The following is a 15,432-nucleotide window of genomic DNA, read 5'->3' on the forward strand; positions in this document are numbered from 1 at the left end:
AAGGAACCTTTCAAAATCATTTAATCCTACCAAGCCTCTCTCCATTCTTCAGATCATCTACCTTGAGGTGCACCAGTTAGGTGGCTTAGCTGGGGTGTACTGTACACTGTTGAAAGCGAAACCTTCATCTCTTGTCAAGTGGAGGCTGTGGCCAGTGTTCCTGGGGGGCATCCAGGGGAAGCCTGTCCCTGGGATGGGAACAAGGGAGGACTTTCCTGCCCTGTGGGGGGATGAACCAGGTTCCAAACTGGGTTGTGGATCCTAAACTAGAGAAGCCAGAGGTCTAGAGTGGGGCATTAGGTTAGCTCAGTTTAGGAAATTCAGTGAAATAATTCCTGCCTTTCTGTACTACTATGGGTTTTTAAAAAATTTATATTGCATAATCAGAAGATTGGAGACTGACAAAAATTAGGCTCGGGGTGGATTAATGAGTGTGCATTGAGTATTGACCCCCCTATACAGAAATTTATTGTGGTTAACAACTATTTGATCTATGAATATGAGAGATGCCCTCACAATATATATATATATATATATATATATATATATATATATATAAACACACTTCCAATTGTAAAATAAATAAGTAACCGGGATGTAATGTATAGCATAAGGAATATAGTCAAAATATTGTAACAACTTGGTATGGTGATACCTGGTACCTAGAATTATCATGTATATAAATGTTGAATCACTGTGTTGTACACCTGAAACTAATGTAATGTAATACTGTTGTCAATTACCCTTCAATAAAAATAAAAATAAAAATAAAAAAAATCTGTAGGAACAGAAAAAAAAAAATTTATATTGCATAATGCTAGCAGGCTTCCTAGGGGACAGGCTTTTTTCTCATACCAGTCAACGGAAGACTCAGACTTATCGACCACTGACCATTTTAAAACAACAGGATAATAGCACTACATTACTCATTAATGAGGTCATGCCACACATTTGTATATGCTCTTTTGGTCACAATTAAATGATTGACACATCTTTAAAAAATAAAAAATTTTATAAGCCATTTTTATATGAATCCCTGTGACTTTTAAAAAATATATTTAATTCTCTATAGCTGGAGTAATGAAGGAAAGCTGTCACAGATAATTCAAAATTGTGGTTTAAACCAAACTAATCAAAATATGGTTCAAAGTAGATTGAATCCAAATTTAAGAGTAAATTGAGTGTTTTGGGAAGGTATTTATTTGCTGGCATTTTCAAGTTTAAAAGACTGTCAGCACAATTTTTTAGGACACCTCCTGTTACTGTGTTACTTGGGCATTCAGTATATGCCAGGCACTGTGCTAAACATGCTCAGTCGACTGGCTCCTTTTCCTTCTAGTAACAGCCCTGTGAGGTAGATGCTGCTTTTGCCCCCACTTTGTGGATGAGGACCTTAGTCTTGCTGAGGTTGTTAGCACTGGGGTGTTGTAGTTGAGCTCAAAGTCAGGCCCCGGCTCAGTGCTTCTCACCACTGTGCAGAAGCGTCATGCTTCATGTTCCCACTCTTTCCATGTTTTGGATTAATTTCAGATTTTTCTTGAGTGTTATGCATGATGTAGTTTCCTTGGATGCCAGATTTTTAATTCCTAGGATTTTCTTTTCCTTTTTAAAAATCATATTTACACAACGAATGTTTGCCTGTCTCACGTTGGCAGACCTGACATCCAGGCCATTGATACTCTCTAGTATGTAGGCGTTTGACTTGGTAATTTTTTTCAGAAGTGAGTTGTTGGCGCTGGTGCTAACATTTCCACCACAGTTGATCTGCCACCACGTACCTGGAATTTGTCACCATAATACATAGACCATGACTCCCGGTTCTTGTCTCCAGTCTGTCATTCCTAGCCTCGCTGCTCTTGGCTTCTGTTTTCTTATCTGCAAGTGGGGAACGTGAAGTTCTGCCTACTCCCTAGGTGGCTCAGCTGTGGTGAGGGCAGGCAAGCACTTCATAGCCCAGCCAGCCTGTAGAAGAGCAGTTGTTACTAAGCCTACTACTTGGCCTGTTTCTTAGTGCAACTTACTGCAGCTTTGCCTTTATTTCCCCTTTCAAGATTCTTCAAACTTCATGAGAGAAAGTGTGAGCCTATTATCATGACTGTTCCCAGGAAGGTAAGTGCCCAGTTTTCTAGGCGATCTGTATACTTTGAGAAAATTCTTAAAATCCCAGACCTTTCTACTGCCTTACCTTTTGGGTTTTCCCAAAATGTCTCTTACAGTCTGACCTTTTCCAAGATGACCTGTATCCTGACACGGCGGGGCCTGAAGCAGCACTGGAGGCAGAAGAGTGGTTCGAGGGGAAGAACGCAGATCCAATCCTCATCTCCTTGAAGCATGGATACATTCCAGGCAAAAACAGGGATCTCAAGGTGGTCAAGAAGAACATTCTGGACAGCAAGCCCACTGCAAACAAGAAATGTGACCTGATCAACGTCCCCAAGAAAACTGCAGACACAGCCAGTGTGGTAAGGACCACACGGGAGACAGGGATGTGCTTGGCTGGCTCAGACCTGTCCTCTTGAAAGCTCCTTCTTGTCCTGGGCCTCGGTGGGTCTGTTGCAGACAGGACTTTCTGTGAATGGTAACACGTTTATGAGAACCTCAATCACTTGACATTCAGGACTATGTGGCTGCTTGGGGCTCTTTTTGCTCTTTTTATAAAGACCGGGATAGAAGTTGGTCTATTGTCTGTTTCTGGGAGTAAACAGGAGCCCTTGGGTTTTTCTTAACTGTCTGCCCAAACTGTTTCCACCCATCTGGTTTGGGTAGAAATGAAACGTGAAAGCATGGAGGTCACAGCTGCCAGGAAGAGGTGGTTCCCAAGAGTGGTGGGAGGCTCAGATATTGCCCAGCCTCCAAGCGACAGAAACTTAAGAACAAAAACGACTTTGGGCATCTTGACACAAACTGTTTACATGTTGGTTGGGGAGCTGAAGCCTGATGCAGGGACCCGCCTGGCCACCGGAGGGTGCTGCTGCTGGGCAGGCAGGCTCAGGGCTGGAGGACAGGACAGGGCAGCCAGGGCCGGGAGTTGTCAGTGAGGTCAGCAGAATGAGGAGGTAGAGGAGGAGCTGGAATGGGTCACGACTGAGGATACATGAGGCACCATGGACTTTGGTGACCACAAGGTTTCCAGAAGAATCAGCCTCATGTTGGGGTCGGCTGCGGTCTCTTTAGAAAAGTTAGCAAGCAGGGCAAGGGGTAGAACCCTCCCTAGGAGGTAGTAGGAGCCTGCAGCCTCTGGAAGCCCATGCCTCCCCCTACTCATGTGGCAGCCACACCTGATGGAGTCGCACGATTGTGCTGGTTGGGTGCAGGATGGCTTTGGAGGAGTCACCTTGGCTTGCAGTGTCCTTGTGTCCCGAGAACACACAGGCACGGGGTCCAGAAGCAGAGCTGGCATTCACCGCTGTTTGCTGTGGGCTGCCAGCCAGACTGACCAGTGTCAGTCACTTCCCCGTAGGCCCAGCACGGTGGCTGTGGCTCACCACCTCCAGAGTGGACAGTCCTGTCTTCTGCCTCACAGATTCTTACCTGTGTTGGACTCTGTTTACTGCTTTTCAGTCACCTTCTTCCCCTCCCCCCTTTTTTGTTTCCTTAGCAAAATGAAGCGAAGTTGGATGAGATACTAAAAGAGATCAAATCTATAAAAGACACAATCTGCAATCAAGACGAGCGTATTTCCAAGTTGGAACAGCAGATGGCGAAGATAGCAGCCTGAAGGCCCACGGCGCCGCGGGAGCAAGGACTTGCGCTTGGTGGCTGGTTGCCGGTGTGGTCCCGGGGGTGGCGAGGGGGGCACTGCCATTTGGAGACATCCCACTTCAGATTCGTCAACCAGCGATAGGCCGCATTCCAATACGAACTCAGTTCGTCCCCCAAATTTGCGGAAACAAAATGTGATTTAAAAGCTGAGCTTTTTTATCAGAAAGTTTTTTTGATGTTTTAAGTGTTACGTGACTTGTTGAACTTTTAAAAGACAAAGTGCTACTTTTAAAATCCCAGATATTCTGAATTTTAGAAAACCAACCAATTCCGATTCAGTGTCGTGCCCAAGTACCTTTTTTTTTTTCTTTTTACAAACAGGGACCAATGCCACATTGCTTTTTATATTTCTTTTTTTTTTAATGTTGCCAAAACCAAAAGTAGCTTTTTTTCTTTGTATTTTTGCTACTTTGCAGTATTTGTGGGGTTTTTTTTTTTTTCCTTAATTTGAAAGGGACAGCACTGTGTATGTTTATAAACTAAATGAAGATATTATTTTGTATAAATGTTCATCTGAACAATCAGAGCAGTGGCCACTGTGTGCTGGCTCACTTGCGGCCCAAACCCAGTCACCTTCATGGCTGTACGAGAGGAAGACTTGAAAAAATCACACGGATTCGTATTACCACCCCCATCATTTCATTGAGTCTTCTGATCAAAAAAGCTCATAGCGAGCGTATCGTTTCCCGTCTTCCCTTTCTCTTTCCTAGAGATTGCGTGGTTATACCAGAATGGAATTTTGCTTCTTGGTTATCCTGTGCTTCAGATGATTATACTCTAACCGAAACTAGCATGTGTTTCTGCAGTTCTGTTATCCATGGAGAACCTACTGCATTCCTCACTTGAAACATCATGTTTCAGGTTTTGGTCAGTACTTGACAAGGGCGCCCGGGACAAAAAGCCCCACGTACTGTGGAGTGTTCCTTCCTGCCCATTGCAGCAGCTTGCCTAGCCCTCGAGTACAGCAGGGGACTGCAGACCAGGGCACTTGGAGGGGAGTGTTTGCCCCATGCGATCCTCTGTTTTCCCTCGTCCTGTGCTGTGCTGGGGGCAGGGGTGGCTCTCCCTGCACTGCCAGAGCTCCTGCCCTCCCCTCTTCTCACCTCTGCGGCCACCTGTCTCAGGGCTCCCCCCAGCCATTCCTTCTCTTCTTCCTGCCTTTCAGCCCTAACCACTCAGCTAAGATGAGGCTGGGGTTGCTACTAAATATTGAGACTGAGGAGAATAGTCTAGAAGGGAACAAGGCCAGGAGCACAGACCTGTGCTATAGCTTTAATGTGTACAAATACATCTCTCTGCACCCTCCATGCAAACACTTGCTCCACCCCTCCAGCTTACCCCGGGGCTGTGTCAAAGCACAGAGGCTCCCCAGACTCAGTGGGGCCAGAGGCTGAGCTCTGATCACCCGTTCCATTACTAGGTTAGCTAGAACTTCTCTCCATTTCCATTTTCTCATATTGCATGCTTGAGAAACAAGATTTAAGGAGCCTTTGTTTTGGAAGGGCTGAGTGTCTGTGATGGAATGTGAGACATGTAGTGCCATTGGGACCACGCTGGGGACTCGTGCACCTGCTTGTGCTGTAGGGATGAGGCTGGTTGGAAGCATCTGTACACAGGGAACAGGACGGAGGCAGTGTGGGGACGCTGGTTGGAAGGCACAGCCAAGCAGGGGTGATGTCTGTGTAGGAAGGGCACTGCATTTTTTCCCGATATTGGGATTGCTGTCTCCACAATTTCAGGGCCTCAGAATGTTTGGTGTGGTTGTGTGTGTGTGTATCTGTATGTTTTTAATATTGAAGTGGATAATGAGATGTAAAGACAATAATTACAGTGACTTATATTCAAACCTGTATGTGTTTCTTTATCAATGTAATCTGCTGAGGACCTTCATTTTTAAGATCCAGGAATGTTTTAAGGTTCTGATATCAAATTAATTAAGTAAACAAAATTGTTATCGATGGTGATGAAGCACCATAGGGCATGTGGTTCCAAGAGAAGAGGGAGGGCAAGGAAAAGTTTTTCTGGTCTTAGTGTGTAGCTCATGACTTATTTAATGAACAGATGCCCCGCCAGGCTCAGAGTTGCCGCCTGAAGCTTTGTGGATTACTTTTCCTGTTTTGTCTTTTTTTTTTTTTTAGCCGTGCTATCCCAGAGGAGAACCAGTGAATTTACTCCTAGATCGGCTCTTATAGAGCGGCCATAGTATTCTGTCAAAACACTTGCTTCCATTTTCAAAGATAAAAAATCATTGATTACAGAATGGTGTCCGTGTTTATTTCACACCTCAGCTGTCTTCAAGGCAGCCCACACCTGTCTGCCTGATGCATGTCCTCTGACCCAGAGGAACGAGCCAGGTGACTTTTTCCTCTCTCAGGGTAAGTACGGGAAGTGTGGGTGGGCCCTGCTCAGCGCCAGCAGAGTGGAGTGTTTCCGGGCCTTTCCGACCTGCTGATGTTTACCTCCCGCCTCCGGCCTTGCACAGCGGTGTGATGGGGCAGATTCCTAATCTTGATGAGTCCCTTTTGTTACTGAAAGAGAAATGAGAACTGCATACAGTTTGGAAGAGAGAGAAATACTCCAGCTTTGGCCACACAAGGAGCCCTCGCTGCACTGCTGCTGCCGTTGTTAAGATAAGCTGATGCCCTCACAGGGCTTTGGAAAGCATTTTTTTCCTTCAGTAGAAGTACAGTTCTCTGTGCTTGGCTGTGATTTTTATCCCAACAGAAGGTTTTCAGGATCATTTTAATTTCATAGTTTTTTTTACTTCCTTTTTACACTAAAACATTGTCTCATGACTTTTCAGTGACTGTAGGAAAGAATTTCCCATTGTTTGGTTTTTCTAAATGTTTGTAAATATGGTGAATAATTGGCTTGAAGCCCCCCTCCCCAACACCTTCTCCTAAAGTTGCTGTAGTCTGTGAGAATGGCAGCCCGGTTTTGCGGTCAGCCCGAGCGTGGTTGTAGGAAGAAGAGGCTGGCAGCTGCTGTCTGTAGCCCCTCGGTGCCCACAGTCAGGGGGCAGGCGCGTGGTGGGAGGTGTTTCCGACTGGCTGGCTTTCCTCCTCCGGCCTCCTTCTTTGCCAGAACCCTAAGGTCACCATGTTAGCCCCCAGACAGACAGCCAGACCTGGTCAAGGGAGAACTTCTGTTTTCTAAAGGTTACTTCCCTTGCTGTGCTCAGTGTTTTACTGTCCAGAGGAACTTCCTGTTGACTCTGAAGAATCTGTTAACTCTGAATGGCCCTTCTCTCTGCTGGCACGCTGGAATGTCCCTAAAGCTGTCCGTGGGTCACGGCGTGCATCGTGGTCCAGGACGCACCCTCTCCTGCAGACGGGTAACACTTGCTGTCCAAGCTCGGCAGTGCCCTTGGTTCCTCCTCTCTTAATTTTTAAAATTCCATTTAACTTCAAAAAGTCCTTTCCTCCACTGCTAGAGGGAGGGTGTGCAAATCTGTGCAGCCTTTCTAGAGGGCAGTGTGACAGGGTCTATCAGAAGTCTGAAATGTTCTGACTCTTTGGCCTAGGATTTTAATCCCTGGGAATTTTGTCCCAAGGAAACTAGTGGGAAATATATTCAAGAATGAGAAGAGTAAAAGTTGGTCCAGTAGGGTTGGTTATAATTAAGCACCCCAAAACATTGTTTTTGACAAACCGTTTAATGGATATAAGCATATACAATGCATATTTATGTGTAAAATAAATACCATAAGTGTTGCTATGTGGAGGTAGCCATTGTGGGTAATTTTTATTTAATTGGGTTTTCCTGAATTTCCTATAAATAATATATTTCATTCCCAGATAGAAGTTACTAATATTAACGTATGAATGGTAAATTAATACACTAAAGCATCATAAATCAGTGGTGGGGAAGGAAATCGGCCAAGGACATTGAGTAGCTCTGGAGGTGGGAACACCTTGCGGCCTCCCAGCAACACCAATATACATTCTTACTAATGGAGTGAGTAGAAAAGGAGGGAAATGTTTTTTGCAAGTTTGGAAGAAGAAAGTCCCTTTTTACCTTAGGAACAAAGAAAATATTTTAAATCTCAAAGCAATGGAATAAATCATGAAGGGAAAGGTTAGCTACATAATCAAATTACCTAAGACTTCAATATGTCAAAAAAAATGAAGGCCATGGAAACTGGTAAATATATTTCGTACACCTGCGAACAGTTTATCATAAACTTAGAAGTGAAAGTTTGCTAGAACACACTAGTCACAGTGAACTTTGTGAAAGTTCATCAATTGCAAGCTTCTGGAAAAGGTGAAAGAGAGAAGTGGGGAGTGAGAAATTGCTCCAGATGCAGAGATACTCAAGGATAAGGTGGCTGCTGGTTTTGTTAGACTGGTTGGAAGGCAGAGGAAGGTGAGTTTAAGAGAGGCTGCTGGGATATTTGACATTTATTGGAAAGGAAATGGTAGGAAAACTGGTTTTAAGAGGCAGAGTTGGCAAGGAGTTCGGGTAAAGAACACAGCTCATGGGAAATCAATGCTAGTCCCAATGCCTGGGGGCCGGGGGTCAGAAGGTAAGAGGTTGGCCCACTTCAGTACCTCAGCTCAGGAGCTTGAAAGGCAGTTGAAAATCAAGTAGACACATCTTTTCTCTTACCAGAACCACGGGGGTTTAGTGTTGTGCTTTCTTAACAGGGGCTTTCTCACACTGATCTCAAAGACTAAATGGATATTTATGGACAGGATGACATGGCAGGTTTGGAGCTGCGGTGGGGAGAAATGATTTCGGACAAAGGCTGAGCAGGCAGTTGCAAGTGTAAGGACAGCTTCGGTTTGAAAGGGACGAGCAGCTGTGCTGCAGAGTGGAAGATTGAGGAGTTAAGCTGGCCCCAGGTTCTCCCAGTGTGCCAGGGCTTCAAATACAAATGAAGAACCTCCCCACCTTCATGGTCAGCAAGTCCAGATTTATCTGTGCACACAGATGACAGTGTGAAGGGGCCATGCACAGGGTGCCCAGGGGCCCTAAGGTTTTGCAGAAGGGCTGCCAAGTTTGTGGAGCTGCACCTCCACTGGGTGCATCTCGGGGCCCCATCAGCAAGCTTCACTTTCATTACAGCCCTTCTCTTCTCATGGGTCACTAATAATCTCCCCAGTAGACACAGTTTTATGCACCTTGGTATTCACTGGGTAAATAGTTATTTCTACAGTGAGAGTGTAAAGGTCCAGGAGAAACTTGTAGTGGAGCAAATGACCAAGTGGTCCGACAAGGAAAGGTGTTGAGACCAAAGCTCGGTGCCTTGAGGGTCAAGAAACCAAGCACTCGAATTTCAGCAACAAAATCCCAGCTTTTGGCCTATAGTGACAGTCTGAGAACTGGGACGTTGCCCTATAAAAACAGGAAGTTGTTGCAGGTTCATTTCCGTGCTGAGATGACACTTGGATTGTAGAAGGTTGACAGAGCACCTCATAGCTAACAAACAGCTGCTTACTGCCACCTGCCACTATGGTTCCCAAAATGACAAATGATTTCTTTTCACTCTGGCCAGTTTCTACCAGAGGCAGGGGATTAAAATGTCACGGAAGATGGCAAAGTGGAGAATCCTATCTGGGCACCTGCCAGAAACTTCCCTTTGTCAAGAGGCCAGACCATCCTTTGAACAGCCTTGTAACCGGCTCCTCTGCCTCCACCTCCCTGTTCCCTTTTTGCTTCCAGGGTGATGTTTTCCACAGTAGACTCTGTTAAGATCTCTGAGGGAGACAAGTGGGGCCCTTCTTGTCTCTGGATGAAGTCCACCCTCTTCGGCCTCCTCTGACGTGGCCCCCGTCTCCCACCCCACCTGATTCCTGTCTCCTCAGATCCCACAGGCAGGCTGTCAGCCGCTCACACTGGCTCTAACTGCAGAAATCATCCGTATTCCAGCTGCTGCTTGCACCACCCCTGCTCTCCCTGCTGGTCCATGCCCGCATCATCTGTGATGTGGACCGAACTTCTGTATTAGAGTTCTCCAGAGAGACACAACTAATAGGATGTGTACATAGAAAGTGGTAAGTTACAAGGAATTCGTTCACAGTAGTGGCGGCCCACGAGTCCCAAGGCCTCCAGTCGGCAAGCTGGAGACCCAGGAGAGCTGATGTTTCAGTTTGAGTCCAAAGCCAAAAAAAAAAAGAGTCAGTGATCAAAGGCAGGCAAGAAATTCCCTCTTAATCTGCCCTTTTGTTTTAGGCTGACCTTCAACTGCTTGGATGAGGCCCACCATCAGTATCTGCTCAGCTCACCTCTTACCCTCTCTCCCCTGCTGTCCTCTTAACACCTTATTACCACCAGATCTATCAACTCACTGAATTTTTTACTGTCTCCCCTAAATCTAATGTAAACTGGAGCACAGGAACTTCATTCACTGTGGTACCCCCAGGATTTGGCACATTGTGTTAATATTTGTTGAATTAATTAATTGAAAATACGAACTTTGTCTGGGATCAAGGCACTCTTGAATTGTCTGCAAGGCAGTACTTTGCTTCCAGAATACAACCCTCCCCTGACCACAGGTAACCCCAGGCTGGGCCAGGGAACCCTTGGAACCACCTCCCATGACACCAAATAGGAGTTTTCCTGTACAGGGACCTGGGATTTTGGGGTGCCTGGGATAGAGCAGGCAGAGCATGCACTGACAGAAGGGGCTTCTGGGTCCCTTCCACTCCCTAACTCCATGCCTAAGACCCAGCTGCGTTTTTGGTCATAATGTCCATGAGATCCTCCAGGAATCCTATTGCCACGTAAGCCGATTTGAGTTGTCTCCGCAGCCAAGACTTCCTCATGTGGTTCTGTCTCCATCAGAGCCCCTTAAGGTCTGAGATCTGGAGCTCTTCCTCTCTGCCCTGCTGGGACCAAGCCCAGGCCTGATGCTCAGAGTGCCTGTTGGAGGCATTGATTTCTTCAACTGCTGCTCTCAGAAAAATCAGAGTCTGGAGCTCATTTCTAGATTTGATTGCCTGTTGGCCTTCCGGGTCAGGGACCAGCCCCTGTGCCAGGCACCCTGCAGCACCCTAGCTGACCCAGTGGGCCCTGGGGAGTCCCTGTTCTCGTTCATCCTTGGAGGAATGGGCCCACTTTGCAGGCTCCCATTCCTGAAGCCCGCTCCCAGGGCTGCCCAGAGAGGCAGTCAGAACCTGCGCTGAATGTGAACTCGCTGAAGTTCTGTTCCCATTTGAGAAGGGGAATTGTGCCTTGGGTGCGGTGGGCCCCAACGTGGGTGGCCATTTCCCCTTTAGATGATTCAAATTGGTAAATCGCAGCTAGTGACCCCTCCCTCGAATCCAGGAGGATGTGCGTGGGGGAGGGGCGGGCAGTTTGGTATGACCCCTGACCTCCCTTCCAGGCTGGGCCTTTGAATAGAGCTGTTCTGTTCTCTCTTTTATGAAATCTTTGCTTTTATTTGCACAGGGCCCTGTGGCAGGTAAATTTGAACACTGCTGCCCTGGGGAAACAGGCAGCATGGCCCACTGGACTCTTGTTTAGGAGGAAGATGAGGCTTTGCAGTGTGGCCTACCTGGGCTCAAGCCCACCCAGGCCTTTCCTGAGCCTCAGATTGCCAGGAGGCCTAATGGCCCCTTGGAAAGGCAGGCATGATCCTATGAGTCACCCCCATTTTTCTGTGGTTTTCCCCATTTTCAGGGAAATGGGCACAGGGTCTTAAGCTGTGGGCATCTTGTGGGGGTGGAGCCACAGTGAGTTCCCAGCCAATTACAAGTAGATGATCGGATCTCAGCTATACCCATCCTATCAGGTATAGTCCTTGTCCATCTGTGTATATCTAGGATTCCACAAGCTTTTAAATATTTTTTTCTTGCATTCCCCTCAATAACCAGATGCATAGTTGACCAGCTTACTCTTGGTAAATACCAGATTGAAGCTCAGCTTTGCTGGGTCAGGCTACTAATGCTTCCTCTGTTGCTATAGCATTGTTCATTAGAGCTAGTCTTACACTGATGTCAATAGTTCCCCACCCAGAAACAACAAAGGAGCAAATTGCAACGGAATAGGCCACGGAGGCTGGTGTGAACACCACCTGGCAGCAGCTGAATGCATTTTCACGCATCAGCTAATGTAAGACAGACCAGACCGCAGTGAGCACGTGGACGATCGTTTAGGAGTGTCCGGGTCTAAGGAGACTGCAGGTTGTCTGGCTATTAAATTTTCTGTTGTCTGGGGGCCCAATGAGCCTCCCATCTCACTTTAAGATGGGGCCGGCCACTCTAGCAGTAACAGGCGTTAGTTAACCCCAGGAGCACATACTTCTCAGAAAGCCCATAAGTGGTCCTTGTCAGAAGGCTAGCCCCCCATGCTCAGTACAGAGAGGAACCGAACGAACGCCTATGGGCTTTGCTGATTGCAGTTCCTCTCCCCGCACACCCCGGCAGCTGCCTCGTGCTGGAGAGTGGGGAACATTGCCTGCCCTTGGACCAATCACAGCAGGCAGGGTCAGCAAGGAGAATCCAGGCTGATTGGCATTTTTATTCAGCAAGTATGTACTGTGATCGAATGCAGGTTCAGTCATCGCCTGGGTTCAACCAGCTGATTCTACCACTTACTAGCTGTGTGACCTGAGGCAAGTTACTTAACTTCTCTGGCCCTGGGTTTTTTCCATCTATAAAATGAGAATACCAGTAGTACCTACTACTTCTTGGGGCAATTGTGACAAATACGTCAAGAGCCGAGGCTAGTGCCTGGCATGACAAATCACCTGATGAATATTAGCAATTGTTATTCCTACATGCCTACCACTAGGTTGTGCCAGCCACTCTGCTTGGCCCAGCAGATGCAACAGGGACCAAAACACGGTTTGCTCCTGGAGCTTCCAGGGAGATAGACATTTAATCGCATGTATGTGGGAGAGCAGCACGGTGTTCTGAGAAAAGGGAGTGGGGATGGAAGTACTCAGAAAGTTCTCAAATCCCTCCCCCTCTCTGAGTTTGGTAGGAAGCAAGGAAGCCAAGGAAACAGGGTTTCTGTTAAGGCTTCAGGAATATAAAGGAATCACAAGGTACTTGAGATTAAAACAATGTAACAATGTATCCCCCACCCAAGGGGGACTCGGTGGTATGGAACAGCTTGTTAATCATAGCCATGGAAGCCCATTAGTTTATAATATGGTATCCACATAACCTTTACAAAAATAGATGAAAATATAACTAGCATTCTGAACACACCTATAGTGTGACCTAATAGCTCCTACTTCAACAGTTTCTGGGTGCTGACTACCCCCGTAGCTTTATAATAAATGTATAAAAGTCATGGCTCTGCTGTACTCGGGGCTCAGACCTTTGGAGATCACTGTCCTCTGGGCCCGCTAGGGTAAAATAAACCTCCACCCTCCAAGACCTCCGAGTGCTGCTTGGTTCTTCCATCGGCAATCCAGCCCAGGTTTTTGCGGTGGCCGGGAAAGGCTTTCCCTAAGGGACAGCACAGGAACTGGGTCTGAATTGTGAGGAGAGGTTACCCAGGTGATGAGCGGTAAAGAGGGCTCTAGGCAAAAGGGATTGCACGTGCAAACATCCTGTGTCGGGAGGAAGCGCTAGAGCTGAAGGAAGGAGCCAGAGCAGAGCCCAAGGGACGTGTGAGGTGAGACGAGGCCGCAGGAGGACGGGATCAGGGCATTGCCGGCCTGGTGGAGATTTGAGTCTTTATGCATATGGAGAGAGTTCCTGCACTTGAAGCAAGAAAGCAGCTTCTGCTAGTATACATGGAGGGCCACACTCAGACCCATGACAAATTTTGTTCTTAAGGTTTAGATTAGATGGACTCTTGCGTAGAGGTGAGGCGGTCAGGCTCTGCCTACGTCAACCCAGCCCACTTTCAGACCTTTACTGAGTCCTTTGCATTTTGCACTGAGCGTTTAGATCTCCCCTTTCCAGGTGAGGCAGCCTGTAGGAGCTCAAGTGAGTTCCCTAAAGCCATACAGCAAGCTCAAAGCAAGGACCCAATTCTCTCATTTTATGCCTCTTTTCCACCCAGCCATGTACAGTGACTCTGGCTGGTGACTTCTGAATGACCACTAATCTGAAGGCCCCAAGAGGCAAGGACGGTGTGTGTTCTGTTTGTGGTTCATCCCAGTGCCTGGCTTTTGTTGGAGCTCAATAAATGTACCCTGTGCAGAGAAAGCCAACAGGTCTTGGGGGAACCTTTTGTTTCGACCCATCAGTGGGGACCTGATGAATCACTTTGGATTCTAATCTGGTTCTCCTCATAGCCAGTGTAACATTTTTCTAGGGCAGGAGTCAGCAAAGTGTAGCCTGTGGAACAAATCCGGCCCGCTGTCTGTTCATGTGTTCTTGTAAATAAAGGTTGCTGCCGCACAGCCACAGCCATATGAACTATGGCTGTTTCCATGTTCAGTGGCAGAGTTGAATAGTAAGTCAGATCCCCAAAGTGAAAGCTTTGCTTTCTGGCCCTTTACAGAAAAAGCTCCCTGATCCTATTCTAGGGAATGAGTTTTAAGTTTGAACTCATTAATTAATAGTGAGGCAACCTTGGGTTAAATTAAATTCATTAATTTAAAAGTTTAGTTTGTGATGTTTGAGCAGGTTCCTAAAACCCTAGGCATGCAGAGAAAATCTTTAGAGATCTTTCATAGGTGAAGAGCGTTCAGAGAAGAGATAAGACTGGCCTCTTCCCTGGGGCCAGGAAGGCTTGAGAAACCATAATTAGGGCCCTCACAGCCTCCACAAGGATGGACATGGACAAAAGCTGCAGATATCCAGCCATCCTGAAATCTAAGGTGTCTGTAAAGTCTTTGCACTGTTTAACATCTGTTTCCTGATAATAACATTAACATCATTATATACATTTTTCTATTAAAAAATGTGGAGAAGGAAAGTATATTGAAAAGGAAAGGGCCACCCATAACTGTGCCACCCAGAGGTGAGCACTGTGAGCATTTCAGTCTGTCCTCCTAACACCCACACCCAGATGAAAGTAAGCTGCTGATACACTTCTGTGCCCTGCTTTCCCAGCCAGCAAGTACTTTGTAAGTATTCAACATAAACACTTAATGCCTGCATCATATTCCATCACGGGATAGGCTTCCACAGTACGGGACTTGCATGTTTTTTCCCAATGCTGTTCTTCTGTTAAACACCGCTTCCATGTTTGGAGGCATGTTGGAGTCTTTCCTGGGCTCTGTGTGTGCAAGTGGAAACCTGCTCACTCTGAATACTTGCATCTCACAGGTGTTGTGTGTCATGAGATGTGTTTTCTTTCTGGTCTTCACGCCAGCAACATGAACTGGAATCTTCTTAGCAGTGATTTCTCCTCTGCCAGGCAAATGTAGGTGTGCAAGTCTTACCTTGAAATAGCTTACCTGCAGCTAAGTTAATCCCTTCCCTTACATGGAGCGCTTGCTGGTTACAGAGAAGATTGTTCTGCATGCCAGTCCTCAGCCAGCGGGATCACTGGCCAGGGGTTGAGACCAAAGGCTTTTCTCTGGCTGCTTGGACGCAGCTTTGCCACTTCCTCTGTGACCTTGTGCAAGGCACAGTCTCACTTTGAGCCTCAGTTTCCTCATCTCCAAAGACTGCTCTCAGCATTTTATGGTGATGGATGCACAGCATCTGGCACATAGCATTTGTATTATGAGGCTTTGCAGGTGAGGAAACAGGTTGGAGAGAAGTGACTTACCCACGGTCATACAACTCATGAGAAGCTAGTTACCAGACCATCCAG

The 15,432-nt window shown here is 46.8% G+C and overlaps 1 protein-coding gene across 2 annotated transcripts in view; it reads left to right on the plus strand.

Annotated features, from left to right (window-relative positions):
- CORO1C (coronin 1C) overlaps positions 1-6,022 on the plus strand; it is an 87,491-nt gene extending 81,469 nt beyond the window's left edge. For both annotated transcript variants that reach the window (XM_036903980.2, XM_036903979.2), the window contains exons 9-11: positions 2,052-2,109; positions 2,217-2,462; positions 3,599-6,022. In XM_036903980.2, the coding sequence (XP_036759875.1) occupies positions 2,052-2,109; positions 2,217-2,462; positions 3,599-3,718 (424 nt within the window). In that variant the 3' untranslated portion in view covers positions 3,719-6,022. The remainder of the gene's footprint in view (positions 1-2,051; positions 2,110-2,216; positions 2,463-3,598) is intronic.
- The last annotated feature ends 9,410 nt before the right edge of the window (positions 6,023-15,432 follow it).

The sequence above is a fragment of the Manis pentadactyla genome, chromosome 14, assembly GCF_030020395.1.
Source record: "Manis pentadactyla isolate mManPen7 chromosome 14, mManPen7.hap1, whole genome shotgun sequence".
NCBI lineage: Eukaryota > Metazoa > Chordata > Mammalia > Pholidota > Manidae > Manis > Manis pentadactyla.